General features: G+C 37.7%; 1 protein-coding gene across 4 annotated transcripts in view; it reads left to right on the top strand.

The window, feature by feature from the left end:
• Positions 1-1,789, top strand: part of PCDH10 (protocadherin 10) — a 34,503-nt gene extending 32,714 nt beyond the window's left edge. For all 4 annotated transcript variants that reach the window (XM_074541987.1, XM_074541989.1, XM_074541988.1 and 1 more), the window contains one exon: positions 173-1,789. Coding sequence is in view for 1 of the 4 variants with exons in the window: in XM_074541989.1 (XP_074398090.1) it covers positions 173-192 (20 nt within the window). In the remaining 3 variants the exon portion in view is untranslated. The remainder of the gene's footprint in view (positions 1-172) is intronic.
• Positions 1,790-25,033: the final 23,244 nt, after the last annotated feature.

Genomic DNA, 25,033 nt, shown 5'->3' with positions numbered 1-25,033 from the left:
GAAAAGTGAATCAACATTAAACTGTTTGCTATAATGGGAATTTCCAGCCTCAGTTTGTGACAGGTTTTGATTGTTTCTCTACACCCTAAGAAACCCTAAACCTAAGAACTGTTGCAGACTGAATTTTTTTATTTTTGTTCCTCTCAGAAGTGTCTTTCTTTCTTTCCTGCAGCACGGAAAAGGATATGCTAGTCACTTCTACAGGACTTACCTGAAGCAGCATGATTTGCACAAAAGAAAGTCGACCAACAAAAAGCATCAGCTTTCAACTTCATTATCTTGGCCATCCAGTTCTGTGTAACTGAAGGATTTGTGTGCTGTTGGAGACATCCTGGCCAACCATAGGACCTAATTGCTCTCAGCAGGCCTGAGAAATGAGTTGAAATGTGTAGAACTGTAGAAACTTCAGAGGCAACTGATCTTGCCTCTCTGATCAGTGTGTGCCTGTTTACAGCACTATATATCTTTCTCTCTCCAAAATGTCACTGAGCCCTTTAGATGTTTATATTCACCACAAAAAGCCAATCGTACAGATAAAAGAGATGTGCATTATAAATGCAATATCACTGTTTTAAACTTGACTGTTTTATATTATTTTTGTGTGATCAAGTGTTCCCCAAACTATTCCAACTTTACAAGAGAGATTGTGATCATGTTCTTTTCACCTGTGGGTCGTAAAAATGTTGTTAATCTGAAGACCCACAAAATTATCAAAGACATTTCTGTAGTTTATACACCGTGTTGCAAAGTGTTTACTGTACTATTTCAAAGCTTCTAAATAAATATAAAATATATATATATTATATTATATATAATTTTCCGAAAAACGTGGTACAACTTAGTTGATTTTTAAATGGATTCATACAGTTTACACCATCCACTAAAGCGAGAAGATAATTCAGGGTTCCTAAGCTATCCTTGCTAAAAACAAAAATAAAATAAACCTTTAATAGTACTTCCCCAAAATTCGTATTTTGGTCGATCCTGTTTTTCTTGTTTGAAAAAAAAAAAAAAAAGCTGTAAGCAACAACATTTTGTCTAAAAAGTCGTGAGGAATTTTCAATGCCAAAGATGCAGCTGTCAATATTACCCCAATGAGCGCTATGTACTATCAGAGGTATAAACCACTCTCCATTACTTTGGTTATGTTTCTATGGTTTTTAATTTGGAATCACAAAATCTTTTATAAGGCTCTATAAATTCACCTGTATATGTTGTTAAAAAAGAACACTGGGTGTCTGTACATTTTGCAATGTAAGATATAATGTAAGTGAAGTTAAGTATTTTAAGAAAATCATCCCAAGCTCATAAATATGTATACATACATACATAAATACATACACACACACACAAAAACACCCACACATCTCTCTTTAACATAGTTTTGTGAAACTATACAAATATATTGCCTAAAAATATTTCTCTTGTGGCTAGGAATAGTTGTTGATAGAATTCAAATTACAAAGGCAAAGTGTATGCCAGAAGACTCTTTTGTCACAAAGGAGATTTCCAATTAGGAACATGGCACATTCTCAGCTGACCCCTGTCCCATGGGAGTTCAAATGGTGTTGGCCACCATCTTTGTTGGGAAAAGGATTAAGCCCTTGCATATAATCTTTATGTTCTGTAATAATTCTGTGGTCTGAAACAGTATCTTAGAGCGTTTCTTTTCTATGAAATATTGAAAAAAGTAAAATTTCGAAGGTAAAGTTTAAAACTACTTTCATGTCCATGGAGTTTAAGTACCATTTACTAAATGTAAAAATCTAGTAAAATTTTTTCTTTTTTTTTTTTTTTGTGCTGTGATTCTTTTCCCCTTACTGTACCTTAATACATCAAATAATGAAAGCAAATGAGAGCATACCTTGTTGTCAGCCAATGCCTAGCCAAATTCAAACCAATTCCACCTGATGGTTCAATATTAAGTGAAACAAGAGCAAATGTTTCATTGGTTGCAGTGGGATTTGAATCATGCCATTATTTTGGAATTCTGCCATGGGATGAATGTGTGAGAGGTCGCTGCTATGTCATAATAGAATTTGGGTTTCTTATTTTTGTTTGTGGGTTCTGGGGGTTTTTGTTCTCTGTAATGGTAGTTTCTATTAGATAGGAGTATATAAATCACCTGTATGAAAGCCATCTTGCTGTGGATCCAAATATACACAGGGACTCCAACATTCCTGATCAAATTCCACGAGTTCTTTGTACAGCTAGTGGACCCTACCATTATTAATTTATTATTCCAAACAAAATAATATGCTCATTAAACACTTTAATGTGCACACCTAGCACGATTGTATAATGACAGATTGTTTCATGAGATTCTTTTAAAAATGTATGTTATAAAAAACCTAATTCAAAAATCCCCCAAACCACTTCAACAGCTATTGATTTGAACAAATACGACAGTGAAATGTTCCTCATGCTCTAGGTAGCAGACCTTTTAGTTGCCCACAGCCTTCATTTATTTTATGAAGAAAAGCAATGGAATTTGTGACAAATATCTCATTTAAAGGAGATTTCTAGATTCTTGTTTCTGCTTTTAAAGCAAGAAAGTCTTTGACATTCTGAAACCTGTTTCTAGTTAGGTTTTTAATACAGACATATATTGTAATTTATGGTTGTTTTCTGGTCTTTGTGAGGGAAAGGAAATTATTTTACTTTCTGTTTCATGGACAGCCAAATTGTTTCTATTTTATGAAACTCCCTTCACATTTTGCATGCCATTTTTTTCTGAAAAATTATTAACCATATCATGTCCTGTCATTCATTTCCAAAACCAAACTCTTTCCATCAAGTATGATATATGTACAGATTTATTGATCTTTTTTATTTGTATTTAATGTTAAATACCATTGGCATTGGCCCATATATACACAGAAATCCTTGTGAGTTCACTGGGATGAACTCAGTTCATCCTAGAGAGGTCCTAGAGGGAGTCACGGTAGGATGCAGAAGTGTCAAGGAAAAAGAAGAATTGAAGTGCTGCAGCCTGAGCTTTTGAGATGAAGCTGTAGCTCCTGCTGGTTCCCTTGCTCACTGTGAGTTTTGGTGCACTGAAATTTGCTGGCACAAGCCTTGGGACACATTAAATCCCAGTGCATAGCTGCTGTCCCAAAAAAAAGGGCAAACTGGGCAGGGCAGAGGCTCAGTTTGTGCTGTTTCTTTGTTTTACTGGGCAGCTGGCCACCTGCCTTTGACATTGCCTTGTTCAGCATCTCCCAAATATTCCATGGCACTGCTGGGAGCAGGGGCAGGCCTGGGAATGCCTTCAGAGCTCTCCCAGGGTGTGTGTGCCTCCTCCTCTGATGCAAATGTTGAAGGACTCTCATTGTATATTGGACCCAACAGTGAATTAAAAATAATCAGGAAATTTTTAGGTTGGGTATTAAGGGGAAAGATTGATGCCCATAAAACTGAGATGAGGAAAGTTTGGGAATCTTCTTCATTGCAGGTTTTCAAGGACAGTGCAAAAAATAAAAAAAAAACCCACACCTGTAAGGGATGATCTAAGTGTACTTAAAGTTGCCTCAGAGAAAAAGCACAGAGAAAGCTCTCAGTCCTGTTGGTCTGTAATGCTCCTGGTGGGGCATGCTGAGCTTTGGAGGGGTTAATCTGTGCACAGCTGTAGGGATAAGAATGTTCTATCCTTCAATTAGTTGTTTGAAGCAATATTTAATGTCTCGATTTACCATTTATGAGCATAATAGAACAAGCTGCCTGTGAGAATAATTGTCTTTGGAGTAAATTAGAGTTCAAGCAGAGAAGACAGGGTCTTATAAAAGATAACAATCAGGTCTGTGAATCTTTATTTTTCTTTTTTAAACTCTTGATTTAGATATGTAGCAATAGATTTCCAAGCAGCTTGCCTATCAAAATTCTTCAAAATCAAACTTCAGTTTCTTGCAAAACTTAGAAATAGTAAAACATTTCACTACTTGAAATAGAATTCCAATTTTTTGAAGCAAGTTTTTGCTAACATGCCTATTGAGAGAAGGTATTTCCATGAACATATTCTTAAATTTTTGGAGCAAGGTGTAGTAATTTAAGTAGTTACTTCTTTTTCATTAATGTTGTTGCAAAATTAGGTGAAATTAAATACACAGATGAATACAATTTGTAAAGATTCCTGCATTATAGCCTCTATATAGTTGTGGGGGAGCTACATGGGTGTATGTGTGTGTGTGTGTGTAACTATAGTTCAAATTCTGGGAAGTTGCCATGGGATTTTTTTTCTTACAGCTCCTATCAGTAAATGTAAACAAAAGGGAAGAAAGACATGTTAGGGTACTACAAAACAAGACTTGTTCCTTAGTGTAGAATGGAGTTTTGCATTCAAGAATTAAATTCAGCCCCTTCTTCACGTGTTAAACCCACAATCAAGCACACAACTCATTTTTATTTTTACTTCCAAAATGTTACCTGCTCATAGAAGGTTTTTTTTCATTCTTTTTTTAAAGTAATATCATTCCTCAGGGTAAAGGGTAGATAAATAGATAGTCTTCCTAGGCTGATAAATTGCAATTGCAATTTTGCAAGGCTGTTAAATATTTGTGTGTCTTACCTGGAAAAAGGCGACCGTAACCTGCCACTGTTCCATGTTCTTCTAGTCTCAAGTTTTATGGCATTTGGGCTTGTGAATTTAAACCTATACAAAAGTGTAGGGGCCAAAATAAGCATTTTTGATATACATTTAGGTATTGCAATTTGATTGCAAAAAATTGGCATCAGATGTCTATAAAGGGTAGAAAGTTGTTTATTCTGTTCTGTTTGCAGTAATGTAAAAGACAGCCAGTAGGACTTTATTATAATATTGTGCTATGATAAATTCTGAAACTGTGAGTCAAATCCTTTGCACTGATCCCTACAATCATAGAGCAAATTCTTCATAAAGAGCTCCTTCATTTTATTTTGTCTCAAAGAAATGGATACATATATATATATATATAAACAGATATACATAGCCATTACAATCCATTGTTGAGCATCTGTGTTTTTGTAGATATCCTCATATGTAAGAAATAAGCAAGAACTAACTTGGACAGATTTCTTGAACTGAAATTGTTTTTGAATTTGAATTTGTTAATAAAGTTCATGATATTGACAGACATCAAGAAAAATGAAATCTCTGTGGGTGTAGCTCTCCAGAAGGCAAACGCTTCACTTAGGAAGCATCTTGTCAAAAAGCTGTATAAATGCAACTGCTGGAAATCTTGCTGAGTCAAAATGAGAGATGCTGTGCTAAAGCTTTCTTGTGCACTGTGTCAGCACTGATTAAAGTGTCCTCTGGATGGTAACCACTTTAGGCAAGCAGAAGATATCAAAAATTGCAAGCAGGATTGAGATAATGTTTACCATTCCTGTGGAAGAGAGACACAGACAAATAGGTGAATTTATACTGAAATACTGATCTATATCATACAGTATGGAAAAAAAATTTAAGAAAAGTGAATGCTTTCAAACACTTGCACTTCAAAGATTAAAGTTGTGATGCTCAACTTCGAAGCATATTTTGGGTAACTCATCTTTGATTTTCACTAACCCTGGAGAGCAATGTATTGTATGACAGAGTCTTACCATACGTGATAAAGGGAATGTAACCAAACCAACCTTAATTTATAGGAATATTGGATACAAACATTCAGGCTGAAAAACTGAGCTGTATTTTATATGCATCAGAGCCTAATTCCATTAAAGGCAGTGGCCCAAGTTGCAGTGATATGAAGGAGAGCAAAAGGAAGTTTTCGTTTCTTTCTTTATGCATTTTTTAAGCAAGAGCAGCCTGCAATAAAATTATTTGACATCAGAAAAAGGGAAACTTCACTGGCTTTCCTTTTAAAACAGCTGCACAATCCAGTTTGGATATTTGAAACTTCAGACATGGCTATGTGTTAGTATGGAACAGATATTTCTGATAATTTTATCTCAAAGCAAAATAACACAAGATCTTAAGTGATATAAATGTTTAGGTTTTCTATTAAGATAAAGACAGAAATGCAATCCTGAAAAGACAGATTCATGTTTTTATTATGCAGAAGTTCAGACAGCTAACAATTCATTGGAACAGAGTATTCTTACACTGCCCTAGTTGTTGGTTAAAAATGTCAGCAAAACAAGGAAAAAAAAAAATCAACCTTAACCTCGTGGATGTTTCAGAAGGTTTTGCTCTGGAAGGTAACAGATCCTAAGAACATTATCTCCTTTCATGCTTGGCTGAAAGTTGTTTTCTATCCTCTTGGCTGGTCTAACATACTTGGAGTGGAAAAGCAGCCCTCTGAATGGTTTGCACATTCACCTCAGTGGAGAATTCTCATTTGTTGAGAAAAATCTGGAAAAATGACCTAGATGAAGCCTGATGTCAAAATTGCCTTGTAATTCCATGTCCATCACTACAGCTTTTCTAACCAGGTATCAGAATAATTTAAGGGTGAAATGTTTTGGGATGCTGATGGAAAAAGCAGTGCTGTGGCACTTTTCCTATGTGGGGAAAAAAAAAAAGGAAGAGAGAGAATATTCTCTGCTCTTCCTAGTCTCACAGACATCATTAATTGATACTTAAATAGTGTTTTGTTCAGGAACATAAATATCACAAAAGGAGAAGTATTTTACCACGAGAGCAATATATTTGTTGTGGCTTGTGCTATATTAAAAAAAAAAGAAAGGAAGAATGCAAGCAAACATTCTCATTCTCAACCCCCTGAAGATGAGGCTAAATGATGCCCTTGGAGCTCACAGCCATTCAGTCTTTGAGAGAGGCTCTGTTTGATTTCTATTCCAGCTGTCAACAAAGAAAGAAAAGAGAGACTGTGCTGGAAGTTAAAGATAGGTAATTAATATAATCTAGGGGGAAAATGCAATATACCTTGTAATAACATCATTAAACCTCACTGAGCTGCCTGAAACGATCTGTTGAAAATTAAACAAACAAGCCAACAAAACCCCCGAAACAAAACAAAAAATAAATCCCTTTCTTGGCACTCCAGGTACGCATTTACATTAGATCACAGCTAAGCTGAAATAAAATGATTGAGGTATATATGGGAGGGGATCATATTTTTCTTTCACCTGCTTCCAGGGGATGGGAAGGGGGGAGATCCTGGCATCCAGCACTTCCTTGGGGACAGGAACATTCTGAACATTCCTCATCCTATTGTGAACATTTAATAATTTACAGATTTACTTCCAGATGTATTAATATATATTCCTCTTCAAATACAACTTTTTCAAGGATGATACTTCACTGTGCTTTTGACTATTTATGTCAGCTATTTTTGAGGGCTCCCTCTCATTAGGAATAGTTAAGTAATAGATTTACCAGTCTAACTTAAATTTTCTTTTATAATTATAGATGGAGTTCAAGCAGCCCTTATCATATAGAAACTGTGATTAAGGCCCCCAGGTTTAATTTCGCTACTTTGATTCCTGTTGTCACTTCCCATGTTCCAACACATGGAAATAAATTTAATTTTATTATTAAAGAAATACAATTTTGTTCTATTTAGTGAGTCTAATCTAAGAAGTACCCCTTAATTAGGAAAAGATTGAGGCAAAATCAAGTAACTGGCTGTTTTTCTTTTCTTATATAAATAATTTCCAGACCTACCACTGTTCAAGAAGGACATAAAATGCAGTAATAGAAAATATTTGAAGTCTGCACTTTGATTCACTGGACTAGGGAAATTGCTTTCCTGTTTCCTCTCTGTCTGGAGTAAACTGGAAACCGCTGTTTGCACACAAACTTTTTAGGTGTTTAATTCTTCATTCACAGATTTAAATCTACTGCTTTACTCAACATGTTGCTAATATTCACAGATTTAAAGCTTCAGGGGGAAAAAATAAACAAACTCAACACGTCTTATGTTCTCATCCCAAATATAACTTTCAGCACTGGAAAATATATAGAAATTGAAAAAAAATATTTATTTTAAAGATGGATATTTTTATTGATAGATTTTTTGAAGATAGATTTTTAAAGATAAATTTATTTGCTGCTGTTCTGCATGGTTTCATATCCTTTATTAATAACAAAAATATACTCCAGTGTTATGACAGATGCCTGCATCACTATCCTTATTTTCCTGAAGCACAACTGAGAAACTTCATACTGCAGAGGTGGGAACAAAACCTAATTCCTAAATCACAATAATAAGATTAAAAAAAAAAAAAAAAAAACAACACCACAACAATCATTATTCAAGAAAATAATGTAAAATCACATGGGCGCTGCCATGCTGAGCTCTCCCCACATCCAGGTTAATGAGCTAACTAGCAGTCTAGAGAGCAATCTGCAATTTGGTGCCCTTGGTCTCTCTGTCAAAAGAATATATAATTATTCTTTTCAAAATGGGACAGCTTCAAAGAGAAAAATGAAGAGCTCTTCATCTTTCCACTCAGAGCCCAAATCCTTTTGGATTTGATGATTAGGGAGGGTTGGGAAAAGGAAATTGGGTTTAGAGCCCATCATATTAAAGAAGCATTTGTCCTCAGCAGCCAAGATTATGAGCAAATGCCATGATCACATGGCATAAAAAGGGCCTCTGACAGCATTTCTTTGTCTGGTAGTTTTCTGCTCAATACTTTTTTTCTGCAAACACCTAAAAGCAGGATCCTGTTTTTGTTAAGATGTTTGTTAAGGTGTTAAAGACTAGATACCTAAGATTTCCTGGGCAGATGGTATGAATATGACATGGTATGGTATGAATGGTTCTGGAATATTTTACCAGGATGTGAGAAATCTGTGTTCAGTTCTTTCCACCTCACGGAATTTCTGCATCCACACCCAGCCTGGAAGAATTTCTACACAGCAAGCTGGAGGATTCTCTCCTTTTCTACTGTTGCAGCCTGCAAGAGCATTTAAACACCTCTTGCACATTTGCCACCTCCCATGGCTTACCACTGATTAAATACAGACTCATTTCCGTGCTCTCCAGTGAGTGTGTGATGCTGTGCAAAGAGTTTTGCTCATTAGGTGTTTGTAGATGGCACAGAGAGTGGCTGTAGGTGTATAACAGAGAGCTTTCTCTTCTTCCAAAGGGAGAGATCAAGAACAAACCACCCCTGAAATGCTGGTCATGTAGATGAGTGTGTTACCAGAAAATATTTGGACACAGCAGTGGCAAGGGCTGTGGTGATGTTCACAGGGGTCTTAGGATGAGGGAAGAGATGAGGATCTGACTTCTTGTTTCAGAAGGCTTGATTTATTATTTTATTATATATATATATATTGCATTAAAACTATGCCAAAAGAATAGAAGAAAGGATTTCATCAGAAGGCTTGCTAAGAATAGAAAAAGAAAGAAGGATAACAAAGTTTTGTGGCTTGGACTCTCTGTCCAAGACAGCTGGGCTGTGATTGACCATTAATTACAAACATCCAACATGGGCCAATCACAGATGCACCTGTTGCATTCCACAGCAGCAGATAATCAATGTTTGCACTTTGTTCCTGAGGATTTATTCCTCCCAGCTTCTCAGGAGGAATAAATCCTAAAGAAAGGATTTTTCATGAAGGATGTCTATGACAAAGGGCAGTCTAAGAATCCTACACTAAGACCATGCATTGCTGGGAGGGACTTACCTGGTATTTACTCAGCAAAAGTTGAAAAGTTCAGAAATTCTGGACAATTGAATTCATTTTCTGCAAGGTCTGTCCTGAGTCACACTGTTGAAGACAACAAAATTACCATACCAGTTGAATTGTTTCCCTGGAACAAGTGCCTGCACGCCAGCATCATAAAATGCAAAGGCACAGGCAAGGCACAAAGTAAGACTGTGGCTCACAGAACTGCTGGTAAAAAAAGAGGATTTGCCCACCCCTCAGTGCCCAGGGCTGTTTCCACCAATACAGGCTGACCTAACCTGATGCTAGAGACTGTAGTGAAGCAGGCATGATATGCCTCCATTGAGAAAGGGAGGTCCCAAACGTGGTGGAAAAAGAATGTTTCATTTTGAGATGCAGCTTTGTCTTGATAATTTTATTTATTTGATTTTATATTATTGTTAAATACTAGAGTATTTAGATTGCAAAATACTAGCTGTTGGAAATAAATCAGACAAGAATGTTTCCCATGCATATGTTGTCACTAATATTACTTGAGGTCTTCAAGTTACGTACTGGGTCCTGGCTTGCTCTTATAAAGGAAAATCTTGCAGACATGTAACTGAGTTCTGTCTTCCTCTTTACCCAATTTTTCCCCCCTTCTGAGACATTTAAATTGGCCTGACCAAGTACTTTGAAAAAATAAGATAATGGGAGACATATGAAAAGAATTTCATTAAAAGAATTTTGTGCACTTGTTGGCGTGCAGGTAAAATCCTACTTCGATTTCTGTTTTATCCAAATAAACCAAGGAGCATAAAAGTAGATTCTTAGCCCACTACAGGTCAACATCTTGCCCTGACAGGTCCATTGTAAAGAGGGCAAATTGAAACACTAATTAAAATACCAAATATCTATGAAGAACTACAATGGTATATTTGTATTTTATAACTATAACTATATATATAAAATATATAACCTCTAAGTTATACTTTATATCATATCTAACATATATATTAATATATTTTTATAATTATAAATATATATGCATATTTATGAGACCATAATATATTCTAATGTATATAATATAACATTATATTATATTATATTATATTATATTATATTATATTATATTATATTAATATGTAAATATTATAATATTACAGATTATATTATAATATATTATACCATATTATATTAGATATAATATATATTTATATATAATAAGTAATCAATGAATGCAAACTGAATTAAAAAGTGAAGGGTTGTCCATCTCAAAGGCATAGCACAGAGCTCACAATTTAGGGAAGAAGAAATGAGCTAATATAAAAAGGTATCTGAATGAATCACTCTGCATTCTTGAGACAGGCTAATCATAATAGAAGTTTGTCAGTTTTTCATCAACCATCCAGATTACAATAGATTATATCATTCCAGATTGTATTATTACAAGTAGAGGTCTCTTTTTGCTCCCATCCCATTCCCAGGATTTGTGCTCCCTTAGGGCTTTCAAAGAAGAAAGAGGAGAGCAGCAGACACTGTTCTGTCTTGATGCTGGCGAGAATATCTCTCTGGACTGATCTTGTATTTTAACACCCTGTTGTATTCCCCCTGCACTTTTTCAACACACAGGAGCTAAATTGGGAGAAAATGTCTTTCTTAAAAGATCAAAACCGTAGCAGGCTTTGAACCCTTAAATAATATGGAAGATCACAAGAAGCCTGTTCAAGTCAGAAGGATCTGCTTATCACCCTGAATTATATCAGTACCATCTTTCTCTTTATTGCCCTGAGAATGGGCAGAATCAAAGATAAAATAGCATTAAAAATGACACCCTGTGGCCTGCTCATCTCTGGCTGCCATTTGTGTGTTAAATCACCAGCAGCTGTCATGATCAGAAAGTGTGGGAGTCTGGGTTGGAGGGGATACACATACACAGAAAAAATTAGGGCTTACTTCCTTAAGGGAAGGCAAAACAAAGTAGAAATTGAGTGGTATGGACAGTACAGGTGGTGGATGAGTAACTAAAAATGCTATTTGAGGAATATGGGGCAAATTCTGCGTTCATATCTCAGTACTTCTCTCTGCATCACTATAGTGTATTGCTTCTCAAAAACTGAATGGAGGACACTTTTAAATGTCATTTTATTAGGCATTTTTATTAGGCTTGTTTATGTGTGCACTTGTATGCAAACCTTGAGATGAGAAATGCTGACTTAGGAATGCCATGGAATGGGGCAAACATTGTTGAGAGAGAAACGGAGCTAGGAACAAGTTTCAAAGGATGGCCTTGCAAATAAGACTAGATACTTTGGACAAATAGAACTATGAAAGTTAAGTTAAGACCACAAGGGGTAATTTTTGATAATTGGCTTTAAAGCATTTACAGCATGGTAAGGCTAAAGCTGATAGGCCAAAAAACATTTAGAGTGTATTGTAATTAAGAAATAGTTGTCTTCTGATTGTGATGGTGTGAATTATAACATCTGTATTGCCTCACTCTTCTCATGAGACTGAAAATGGAATATAAGTTTTTAAAACACCTCTCAGTTGCCCCATCTCTAGGTCAGGAAAAGGGTTTAATCTGACAAAACTATTCTTTGGTCTGTACTCAGCCTGAACAGTGGATCCTTCACAACTCACAGCCAAAAAGAAATCAGCTGTTGATTTCTTTGTTTATCAAAAAGTGCTTCATGGCAGTTTATGGGTGGAATCCTCCAATTAAATTTTCCCCACTGAAACCACTCCAAACCTTGTGCTGCTCACTCCTGCTCCCTCTCACTCTCCCCCTGCAGCAGGATGGACAGCAGAGCTGGAGGCACAAAAGGAAAAGATCATGTGTTGAGATAAGAACAACTTACTGGCAGCAGCAAGGAAATAAGGAAATAAACAGCAGCAATATTAATAACAAAAGTGTGAGGGGAGGGGGTGAGAACCCCACGCAAACGCTCACCACTGAGCCTGACAACACCCAACCACAGTCCTCTGCCCCAAACTGTAAGGGAGCTCTTCCTCTGATCCCCTAGAAATGATATCAGATGGCATAGAATATCCTCTGGGTCCTGGCCATATCCCACTCCTGGATGCTGCAGAAATTAACCCCGTCCTGGCTGAAATCGGGGCATTGTCTCCAAACAACGATTTTTAAAAGTTCTGAGCAATCACAGGTCAAAGGGTGCTGGGAATAACCAGTGTTTCTCAAAAGCAAGTTGCTACATTAAGAAAGAGCCTGACTTCCTTTCTCCCACAATTATGAATACAGCATTTCCATCATCTTTATTTCAACATTAAGCTTTCTTTGTTCAACAAACAGGAGACACATTTACAGATGTCTGCTGGGAGGGTACTGTGAATTTTTCTGTCTCCCTTAGCTGCATATTTATGCAATCCATGCTGAGCACTATTTTGCAGGTAGGAACTTATGCATGAAACAATGCTGAATTCCACTTGTTTGTGGATTGTGTGACTTTCAACTGATGGAGTCTCATGTGTTACATCTGTTAGCACTTCACTGGGAAGTAGCTTTCCTTGATGGCCTGCCACTCTTCAAGAAGCATCCTTCCCTTTTGTTCCTAATCTCTGCACAGCGTTGCTTTCTCTTTGTTAGATGGATCACTTCTCCAGAATTCACAATCTTTAATAAACACACCATCACACAAAATGCTTTCATCTAGTCTTTAGATTTTGTAACATCTCTAGAAATTATTTTGTTCCTTCTACATGTTTTGCATAAAGTTGTCAGCCAATCTATTTACTTCACTCTTGGAGAACTAAAGTTTTCACTTTTCCTTTGTTCTTCTCCCAGTTCAGTAACTCTTCATCAGATGGCTTGCACTCTTTGGTGGTGGCTTTTTAACCATTCACTGTGACAACTGAATCAATCATACACAAGCCGAGGGCTTAGATAACCCACTGATGTCAATGTAAAAGAAAGATCTAAGGTGCAGATTTTATTATATGCAAAACACTTGCAGCAGAGTCTTGAATTTTTACATTTCAGCGTGTGTTACAAATTGACACCTTTCAATTTCCCCATAAAAATACATTTGGCATTCTGTAGTACATACAAAAAGGTTACTCATATGCATAATAAAAAATTCTGCTTCATTTTGTGTGATTTGATGATTAATGAAATGCATGCAACGAATCAGTGCAAAGACAAAATATCCTTTTTCACCCATACTGGGTGTGGATAAAGAAAAATCAGATTTTTGTTTATCAGTATTTTTTTTAAATAGCACATAGGATACTCAGTTGTAACAGTTTAATTATTAAAGGCAGTAGCAGGATTTAGACAACCAAACAAAAAGGACCACAAGGGAAAATAACCAACAATGAGAAGTGGGAACCCAGTCTATGTGGTACTGAAGTTCAGCTGCACTTCATAAAAAAGATGTGTAGGAAATATGGCCCAGTGACAGACGGTAAGCAGGGATGGAGAAAGCCGGAAAATTTGAGCTTTTCTTCACCAAAATATAAATTCTGCTGTTCCACTACTTGTGTAAGAACAGAGATCCATCTGGGGACTCTTAGCCTTCACAACTAATGAAGACAAAATACTGAAGTTTAGGTGTGCCTGACCTTTTGGAACTTTGCAAGTTTGAATTGTTGCATGTCGTAGCCTAGATTGATCCCATTTAAGTTTAGACATCAACATTAGATGACCCCATTAGAATATGGCAGTAAGCTGCTAAATAATACAGGGAAAGAGAAAATTGTATTAGGCAAAGTTAAAATTGAAGAAGCACTGGAATGAGTGGTAGTGCTGCTTGGTTCCTGGCCAAGAAGCAGGTCAAGATTACATAGACTTCAAATGCTGATGGCTTCATTTAGGCACAAAAACTTCAATACAATGAACTCAGTCTTAAAAAGCCTCATCTTCCTAAGGCAGAAAGTTCTCTGAAGAGTTCAGAAGCTCTGTGCTGACCAGAGGAAGTTTTATTATTTAATTATTGGCTAAACTGAGTATTTGCATTCCTACAATAACTGACTCCATGTTCTTAGAAGGCTAATTTATTATTTTATGGTATTGTATTATATTATATTAAAAGAATGTTATACTAAACTATACTAAAGAATTGAGAAAGGATACAGAGAGAAGGCTAAAAGAGAATAATGAAAACTCGTGACTCTCTCCAGAGCCCTGACACAACTGGACGGTGATTGGTCATTAAGTGTAAACAATTATCCAGTGTATTGGATAAACACTCTCCAACCGCATTCCAAAGCAGCAAAACACAGGAGAAGCAGATGAGACAACAATGTTTTTCTTTTTCTCTGAGGCTTCTCAGCTTCCCAGGAGAAGAAATCCTGGCAAAGGGATTTTTCCAGAAAATATGGCAGTGACAGCTCAGGAGCTTTTTCCAAGCGCACCTGGACACACAGACATGGACACAACCCCCCATCCCCTTGGTGCCACCAGACTTCCAGTCTCCCAAGAGGATGCATGCCCTGCTTCCGGGGTAGGTATTGGGGTGTTTACTGGAAAAAAACAGGGTTGTGAAAAACCCAATTTTTGATGTGTATATCGATCCCCACCCCAAATGGACCTGGACTGTATGTTGCAACCCCAGACAACAATCATACACTCATTGCTGGTGTGGGGATATCCCTCTAGCTCTTCTTCTACCTGTCTTTCCCAACTTCTCCCTTTAGAATTTCCTCTCTTAGGGTGGCCATACATCCCAGGATGGCTATACACCCCTTTTCCAATCAATTACCTTATTTTCCCAGTTACAGTTTCAAAGCAGTTCTAACAAAATTTTTTGCTCTGTTATTTAACATAATTTTGCTTTAATCCATCCCAGGGATTCTTTAACAATGAAGAACCTGGTTGCCCTGCCTCAGAGGTGGCTTGCAGCAGTCCTGCCACTTGTCACCAGAGGGAAGAGACCCGTGCCTGCCCCTCCTCTTTCCCTTGTCAGGAAGATGTAGCCAGCTGTGAGACCCCCTCTTCTACAGTCTCTTCAGTAAATTCAGCTGCTCCTCCTAGAGCTTCTCCTCAAGGCTCTTCACCATTTTCATTTTTTGGACATTTTCTCATAGCTGATCATGGTTTAGCAATGCTATTCCCCAATGCAGTGCTCCCACTGAAGCGCCCCAAACCACACTCTGCTCGCCAGCTCCCCACTCCCCCTTCCCTTCTCCTGTGGAGGGATGGGAGAAAAAGTGGAGACACAAAAGGCAAAGATCATGGACTGAAATGAGAACAATTGCTGGAAACAGCAATGAAATAAAACCAAACATAAAAAAAAACAATAATGATACCAGAGGGTGGACACTCACATGTGATTTTTCACCACGCAGAACTCAGGGCTTCCCTTGCTGTTTTTTTTACCACTGGCACGACTGAAAGGGTCCCTCTCCCTCCTCCTCCCCACCCCCCTGTGCAGAATAAATAAACAGAATAAATAGCAGTACAGAATAAATAAACTCAGGTTCCTAGCCATGGCCCCTCCTGGACACTGGAAATCATTAACCCTGTCCTGGCCAGAAGCAGGACAAAGCTTTTTATATTTTCTTACGTTGTGGTGGCTAAAAGTAGACACAATACTCATAGTGAAGTCACATGCAGATGCTGGTGCCACAGCTGGAGCCCTTACCTGGGGTAGTGACATGTCCATCACTGTAAGCATTGCTCAGCAATAACAAAAACATCACTGAATTATCAACACTGTTCACAGCAGAAATCCAAAACCACAGCCCCATACCAGCTACTATGAAGAAAATTACCTGTACCTCCACCAAAATCAGCAGAATATTTTTTTTTTTAACATTTATTTACTTCTGACCATTATTTTAAAACAGAAAAAAGCAGCTAAAGTTCTAAATCAACAACAGAAACTCAAGTAGTTACTGCAGTTCATTATTAGCTTGGAAGAAAACAGAGCAGCCACTATTTCCCTAATTGTCCTTAAAGTCATTATTACACATGCAAGTACAATTTGGTACTCTCCAGAGCCTTTCCCTCATTACACTCTGTGATTCACTAAATTACACGATTGTGATTAGTGAGGCAATGGGTGTCCAAATGGTATCAGGCAACTACAGGGCTCCTTTTGCCGAGGTCAATTTAATTACATTGTGCATGACAGAAACCAGGCCAACTGAGTACTGCCTTTGCCATCAGCAATTGACACCTGAGTGTTAATGAGCTGGTAATTAAGACTTGGCACAGACAGGCACATTTTAGTGTTTGGGACTGGGATTACCATATGCTTCAATGTCTCTGTGCTAAAAGCCTGAAGTTATTCTTTTTTTTTTTTTTTTTTTTAATATACGAGATTCTAAAATAAAGGGAAATTATGGCATTTGCAAATAACAAGCAAGAAAACAGTTTTAATCAGGACTGCATGCTGCCTGTCGTAATCTTCTGAGAAATCCTCTCCTCCTGCTTGCAATCACTTTACCAGCATTTCATTTTTTGTAGTATATGTTGTATTGGGTTTCTGTGGCCAGGTTTTGGTAGTGGGATGGAGGGAAGAGGGGACACTACAGGGGTGGCTTCTGTGAGAAGCTGCTGGAAGTTTCCTCCATGACCAGCAGAGACAATGCCAGGTGGCCCCAATATGGGTGTGGGCCAATTAGAAATGGTGATAACGCCTCTGTGATAACAGATTTGGGAAGAAAGGGAAAAGAAAAAAAAAAGTTATTGTTCAGTTATAATTGTGGCAGAGAAGAGAGGGGTGAGAAGATGTGAGAGGAGCAGCTCTGCAGACACCAAGGTCAGTTCAGGAGGTTCTGCAGGTGCCAGAGGTGGGATTCCCCTGCCCATTTTCATTTTTCTGCTCTTTGAGAAAGATATTGCGTTGATTTCTAAATTTTAAGTAAGATTTTTCAATACAGGTTCAGCTCTGATTTTTTTTTTCTAGGCCAAACAACAGTGGTGAAATTAATAACAATGCTGCTTTACTTATACACAAACTTTGAAACATGCCTCTGATTACAGGCAGTTCCTATGTGAGCATGCATTGGTAAAATTCTCAAACTGTCTCCTCCTCCTCTCTGCTGAGCTGCAGGGGAGGAGGAAGAGTGGAGAAGGAGGGAGGGGTAATGGGAAGGTGTTTTTGATATATTACCTTTCCTTATGCTGCTGTGATTTTGTTATTAATAAATTCAAGTAATATTCCAAATTTGAGTCTCTTTTCCCTGGGACAATATTTGGTGTGTCTCAAACCATGAACCTTCATATACTTTTTCTCCCCCGTCCATTTGCAGAAAGGAATGATGGAGTGGCTCTGGTAGGTTCCTGGCATTGAGCCAGGATCAGCCCACTACACAAATTTACCAATACATGCTCACATTGGAACTGCCTATCATCAGAGGCGTGTTTCAAAGTTTGTTTATAAGTAAAGCAGCATTGTTATTAATTTCACCACTGCTGTTTGGCCTAGAAAAAATTAATCAGAGCTGAACCTGTACTGAAAAATCTCACTTAAAATTTAGAAATCAATGCAATATCTTTCTCAAAGAACAGAATGAAAATGGATTAACATTAACAGAAATGCCTTTAATTTTTAAGAAGTTATAAATCCAGAAATGTTAGTTGTACTAGTTATACTGTTCCTGGTTTTTGGGGTTTGTTTTTGGTTGGGTTTTTTTTGCTTTTTTTTTGTTTGTTTGTCTTTTGGGGTTTTTTTACTGATTTCCCTAAGTTGTTATGATATCTTTTCAATTTTTAAAATGAAATCTTGTGTTCCAGTCTCTTCACAATAAAGCTTTATAGAAAAGTCATAAATCTCCACACTTCTAAATATCCAGGCTGCAAGTCCTTGAATCTCCAGTATCATTCATAATATTGGTTTTAACTTGTTGTGATGCTTTTCTCAGCCAAACATTGATTCCCAGGCTCTTCCTAGAAAAAGACAAAGGCTTTGCCTGCAGTGTGTCCCTTGGGGAGGGTGGCCTGGCTGGCAGCTTTGGCAGAAGGCAGCGGGAGAGACAAAAAGCAGTGTGGGTAAATGAAGGTGGTATAAAATGCAATCTTATCCCCTAAAGAGTTGCAGCTGGAGCAATTACTAAAGATTAGGAGCGGGCCTGATGTTAACAGGGCACACCTGTGGCCAATAAGAGCAGTGGTATAAAAGAGTGGATTGGTGGGGTCTAGAGTTAAATGGCTGCTGCAAGGACCAGGAACAGTCAGTGCTTGGAGGAGATGCTGACGAGAAACATCAAGGAGGTATGGAATTCTGGCAAGATTGAACTTTTGCAATGTACTGATAATAGAACTCCTGTAATATAATGACAACAAATGGTGGCCCCAGTGTGATTCAGGAAAAAGGACTTGACTATATGATCCTGTGGATTTGGGATGACTCTGTGGATTTGGGACTAAACTACATGACTCTATGGTTTTGGGATGGCCCTGTGGATTTGGGGAAACAGGATTTGACCTTATAACCCTGTGAACTTGAGGACAAGGACTTGACTACTAAACTATTGGTAAAATATATCAATTACAGCTATTAACATTTCTTAAATAGGAGTATAAAAGATTTTGAAGATAAGTACTTGGTAAACTGAGAAAAGCTGCAAAACTGAACTAACACTCAGAAATATATATTTGTACTGTAATATGTTGTCTGAATGTTTGTATAGTTATTGGTTCTGAATTAAATATATGACTATGTCATAATTTGAATATGTGCTTCTAGAAGTGCTGCAACTCTCTAATTAAAAGAAAAAGAGGGAATTGGAGAGGGATACAGTGTGGGTAAATGAAGGTGGTACAGAATGTAATCTTATCCCCCAGTGAGTTGCAGCTGAAACAATTACTAAAGATTTGGAGCGGGCCTGATGTTAACAGGCCATACCTGTAGCCAATAAGAACAGTGGCATAAAAGAGTGGGTTGGTGGGATCTGGAGTCAGATGGCTGCTGCAAGGACCAGGAACAGTCAGTGCTCAGTGGAGCTGCCTACAAGAAACATCAAAGAGGTATGGAACTCTGGCAATATTGAATCTTTGCACTATAATAATAATAGAATTCTTGATATATAAGACAACAGATTTTAAGGTGAGTATGCAAATGGAGTAAGGTGAATAAAAAACACCCGGATGACTTTGAGCATTTTTGAGGTTAACTCTGCATCTTCAGTGTAAGGAACATTATGAAAAAAGTGATTTCTGTGATGCAGCACGTGGCTATATTCCTGTATCTCAATTTTGTTAAATAGTAGTGTGATATGATACTGTCAGGCCACTCATTACTGGGTTTTACCTGGGACCCTGGTTGAGCACCTGAGCCTGCAGCAAGCTTTAGAGCCATGTGTGACCATGTTCACAGGAGATTTTGGATGAGGGAAGAGATAAGGATCTGACTCCATGTTTCAGAAGGCTTGATTTATTATTTTAATATATATATTGCATTAAAACTATACTAAAAGAATAGAAGAATAGAATAAGAAGGAATGATAACAAGGGCAGCTGTCTTGGACAGAGTCTGAGTCAGCTGACTGTGATTGGCCATTAATTACAAACATCCAACATGGGCCAATCACAGATGCACCTGTTGCATTCCACAGCAGCAGATAATCAATGTTTGCATTTTGTTCCTGAGGCCTCCCAGCTTCTCAGGAGGAAAAATCCTAAGGAAAGGATTTTTCATAAGAGATGTCTGCCACAGCCATGGCTTCCTTGTAGCAGCTGCAATTCCTTTATGCACTCAGACTGACTTAATGCAGTGGCTTAGACAATTTTCTGGTGGCATTATGAATCCATAGGCTGTTCACATCAGGTGAAAACTATATAACTTTACTGAATCCTACTTGTGGGATTAACTCCTGATTTTTTCCTCAATGGAAGAGGTTGGTTTTTCTTTTTTTTAGTGTAGCTGAACCCTCTGTAGGACATACAGCCTTTTATATGCAGATTGCTATAATTATGCTTTGGAATAGCTTTGAATTCCCAGTGGCTTAAAGGAGAACATGAAAGGACAAATGGTAAGCTGAGCTGAAGGAAATGAAAGTGGCATGTATGTCCATCTAAAATTAGATGTAGGGGTGAACAGCTCTTTACACAGCCACACCACCTCTTGGAAACTTATTAGAAGGATCTCTGCAGCTGCAGAGGAAAACTTGGGTGGCACAGGAACACTTCCTGGGGACAGCTTATCAACCCATATTTCCCTTTTTTACTATCAAAAGGTGAGCAGGGGCTGAGTAAGGCAAGAGAAGGAGACCTCCAGGGAAGCTGCAATCCACCACTAACCCACATGTCCCAAAGTACCACATGGGCACACATATATTTTTGATCACTTTTAGGGATGGTGATTGCAACGCTTACCTGGGCAGACTGGAAAAATACCTGACCACCATTTCAGTGAAGCACTTTGTCCTAATACCCAATCTAAACCTCTCCTGGAGCAACTGGAGGTCGTTTCCTCTTGCCCTATAAGCCTTTGTTAAGGTGGGGGGTTTTATTTCCCCTCTAATCATGACAAGCTGAGACAGATGGAACTTTTCCATCTGGAGAAGGGAAGGCTCTGGGGAGACCTTCCAGTACCAAAAGGAGTGGAGATGGGTTTTTTTACAAGGGTATGGGATAGGACTGTGACCATGTTCACAGGGGTCTTAGGATGAGGGAAGAGATGAGGCTCTGACTCCATGTTTCAGAAGGCTTGATTTATTATTTTATTATATATATTGCACTAAAACTATACTAAAAGAATAGAAGAAAGCTAGCCTTCTGCTGAAATCCTAAGAATAGAATAGCAAAGAATGATAACAAAGGTTTGTGGCTCTGCTCTCTGTCTGAGCCAGCTGGGCTGTGGTTGGCCATTAATTAGAAACAACCACATAAGACCAATCACAGATGCACCTGTTGCATTCCACAGCAGCAGATAATCAATGTTTGCATTTTGTCCTTAGGCCTCCCAGCTTCTCGGGAGGAAAAATCCTAAGGAAAGGATTTTCCATAAAAGACTTCTGTCCAATAGAACAAAGCAGAATGGCTTTAAACTGAAAGAGGGAAAATTTAGACTTGGAGCACTGTAGGATGCATTGCTGTGCATGCATTTCCCTTCAAATCAGTACCAAATATTGAACCTCAAAACTGGGATACTGTTTTTGGTTGACAAAAGCTGGTCTCTGTTCTCTGCTTATTTTTAGTGTTCTAAAAATGCTAAAAAAAAATCAAAGCATAATAAATGATGAAATGAAGCTGAGCAGGAAACAACTGCTCTAAAGGTAATATTTTCAGAATCTTTATGTTCTCTATGCATATTGATAAAAACTTTTTTTTTTGTAAGTGTGAAGCAGTAAGAGATTTTCTTCAGCTAAAGACAGACTAAAGTCTAATAATTTAAGAAACTTTCTCTGCCATGGTTGAGTGCTGGTGGTTGTGTAGAAGCTTTAGAAATATCCTGCTTTTTCATTCAATATCCACAGAAAGCCACTGCCTTGATCTAGCCAGTTTGAGGGCTGTAACAGAAAGCTTCACTTTCCTCAAGTGCTTGAAAATGGATTATCTCAGTTCAGAGGTTATAAAGAAACAGTGAGAAGACTGAACACGAGCTGGGATTGAGTTGTGCTATAGCCATATGTGTTTAAATGGTACTAATATTGAAATGTTTGTGGTTTGGAATGGTTTGGAGGTGAAACAAAAATTTGTGGTAGTTCTGGATGTTTGAGAATAGTGTAAATACCCTACAGATATTAAGATTTACTCTTGGGTGGATGAACCATTTAGAGCAGCTCTCTAAATGTTTTGACTACACGTCTGTAAAAGGGAAAAATGTATGTATTATAAATTATACAAATGCACTACTGTGCTGTTATGGACGTTACAAAATGTACACAAAAATATAAAGGGCAAAAGATAAGGTAAAGAAGAAACAATCATATTAAAAAATTAAGTGCACAAGAACTATTTTTGAGGACACCAGTGGATTGTCCCAGTGGCTTAAAGGAGAACATGAAAGGAAAAATGGTAGCTGAGCTGAAGGAAATGAAAGTGGTATGTATGAAAAAATGCCACTGACTTAGAGCATCTTGATAGTTGAGCAAGTAAAACAACTAACTCTAAGTGTGGTAGAAACAAGCAATGGCAAAATTTGAAGTGCTTTTACGACTGTGCAGTTCATTGTCCTATTTCTAACAAGCTCATGTCCTTCCCCTCTTCCTCTGTATTCAAATTCTTCACTAGATTATCATCTTTGTGTGGTCATAAATATCTTAATTCAAATTCACTGGCAGTGAGAATTGAGTTTTCTTGGAAATACTCAATGAACCTAGTTCCACCCTTTGCTGTGATCTTATCTTCTAGATTTCTGAAAGGCAAGACAAGTTTTAATGAAGTTTTTAGACTACAAAAATAGCTGAAATCTTGAATATTTGAAGTTTTTTGAAGGGATCTTGAGATCAAGACCTATTAATTTCTGGGAAACTGGACACAAGTTGGTGTACTGAAGTTCAGGCTTAGGTTCTGCTTTCATTTTTAGATGCTATTTCTTTTCCCTGCTTCTAGCTGTTCTTTTGCAGTGAAAAAAGTTATAAGAAGACCAGTATGACCAATGCATCTTCTTCCCTGTAACCAACACATTTCTGGCACTGGGAAGAGAGAGGGAGCTAAGTGAGAAGTATGATTTCTCTGATAAGATCTCATGTCTTGGAATTATGTGGTTTTATTTTTGCTTTTAGTCAAGTAAGTTATTTTTTAAAAGTTTTTCCTTGGGTTAACACTTTGGAAAATCCTCATGGAAATGAGAAGGAAATAGGTTGTGTGTTTTCATTATGAAAGCGAATCCTTGCTCCCAGCAGGAGTGTAGCAGCTTCACTCACACTATCAAATGAAAGATGAGTAATTAGAAAAAGGAGTATTTCCATGTTCAGCAGCCCATTGGCTCTGTAACCTCCCAAAACCCAGCTGGTGTGGTCAGGGTGGGCTTTAGAGGGCTGAAATAAGAAAGGAAAACATTTCATGCCCACTCTAACACATTGCAGGGATCCTTGAGCCCTGCCCAGCTGTCCCCAGCATGAAATCCTGCCCTCTGCGAGCCGTTTTCCTCCTTGCTCCCCAAAATAGATGCAAACCCAGAAAAATTGATGCAAATGGTTCTGTGGTTGCTGTTTTACTTCTGGGACCTGAACTGGTGTTTTTTGCAGGACAGTGCGCTGTGCTGTTTTTATTGACACTGTTTGAGATATTTCAGCTGATTTGTACAGACTGATGCCTGCAGACTGTGTGGTTCCTGACATCTTCTGCTTAGTGCAGAAAGCAAAAGTCTTATGTGGTATGTAGAGCTTGTTAAAAACTGGATTCCAGAGTGGAATTCCTGAACAGCAGACCTCTCCAGTCAACTGGCAGGAAATGCTGACTGAAAAGAGGATATACCAGTGTTTATTTTTATTTATAAAATATTTATGTATAATATATACAATATATATTTATATATTTCATTTATTTAAAATATTTATATATAATATATAAATATATATTATATTACACAGGAAAGTAAAGGTTCTGATTTAGACAATTATCATGCAAGCTGGCAGGGAGTTCAGGTGAAATTTCAAGGAACAGGTTTGTTGCTTAGCATCTGGAGTAGTGTAGTCAGGGTGCATGACAAACATACTGCTGATCAGGCAAGCTGAATGTAATATTAAATGTATGTAATATTAAGTCATGGCTGCACAGGGAAGGGAAATTGTATTTGATGTCCTGGGAGCTGCTGCACTCTTGGACATATTTTACTTTCCGTGGCAAAGAAGGAGGGGGAAATTGCTCCTTTCCTGGTGCTCTCAGGCTGAGCAAGGCTCTGGAGGACAAAGTGAAGTGGTGAGGCAATGAGAAAGGAAGAAAATGGGGATGTTGCTGGCCAAGCCCAGCTGCAGCAGGGGACACAGATTTAAAGACCTAAGAGAGGTTTGTCTGATGGCTGCTCAACTTGAGAATGTGCTGAAAGCTGTTGGGCTGCTGATCAGGACTCTGAGAGACCCCCACCCCTATTTCAGAGATCTGAGTAGAGGGAGAGAAATATTTCTTGTTCTTATTCTGATAACCCCCTGTTCTTTTTGCTTTTGTTGGTTTTTTTTTTTTTCTTGTTTTTTTTAGTTTGGGGTGGGTTTTTCTAGTTTTGGGTGGGTTTTTTGTTTTTTGTTTTTTTTATTTTCTGCTTATGTATTGCTTTACAAAAGGACATCAGGATGCGTTCTGAGACAATACTGCTCGAGACTGTGAGACTGTTCGCTTGGAAGAGGCATAAAAGGATTAGGCAGCCACCCTTCCAAGTTTTGTTGAGTTAAAATCTTGGTATGATCATGGATTTTTTGTTTCAACCTGTTCTTTTTCTTTGAACGTGGAGCAGAAATTTGATTTGAGGAATTGGTGATTATCTCTGTCAACAGCAAAGATGCTTTCTTGGAAATTTAAGTTACAGATACATAACCATTTATTTTTTATGTAGGCAATTTTGTGTCTTTTGATGCGTAAAAATCTTGGTTTTCTTTATTTAAGAAAAAGTCCACTTCTAAATTGCTTACAGATTTTTTTTTTAATTC

Source organism: Zonotrichia albicollis, chromosome 5 (genome assembly GCF_047830755.1).
Source record: "Zonotrichia albicollis isolate bZonAlb1 chromosome 5, bZonAlb1.hap1, whole genome shotgun sequence".
Lineage (NCBI taxonomy): Eukaryota > Metazoa > Chordata > Aves > Passeriformes > Passerellidae > Zonotrichia > Zonotrichia albicollis.
The sequence above is the reverse complement of the archived record's forward strand: the minus strand, read 5'-3'. Positions and strand labels throughout refer to the sequence as shown.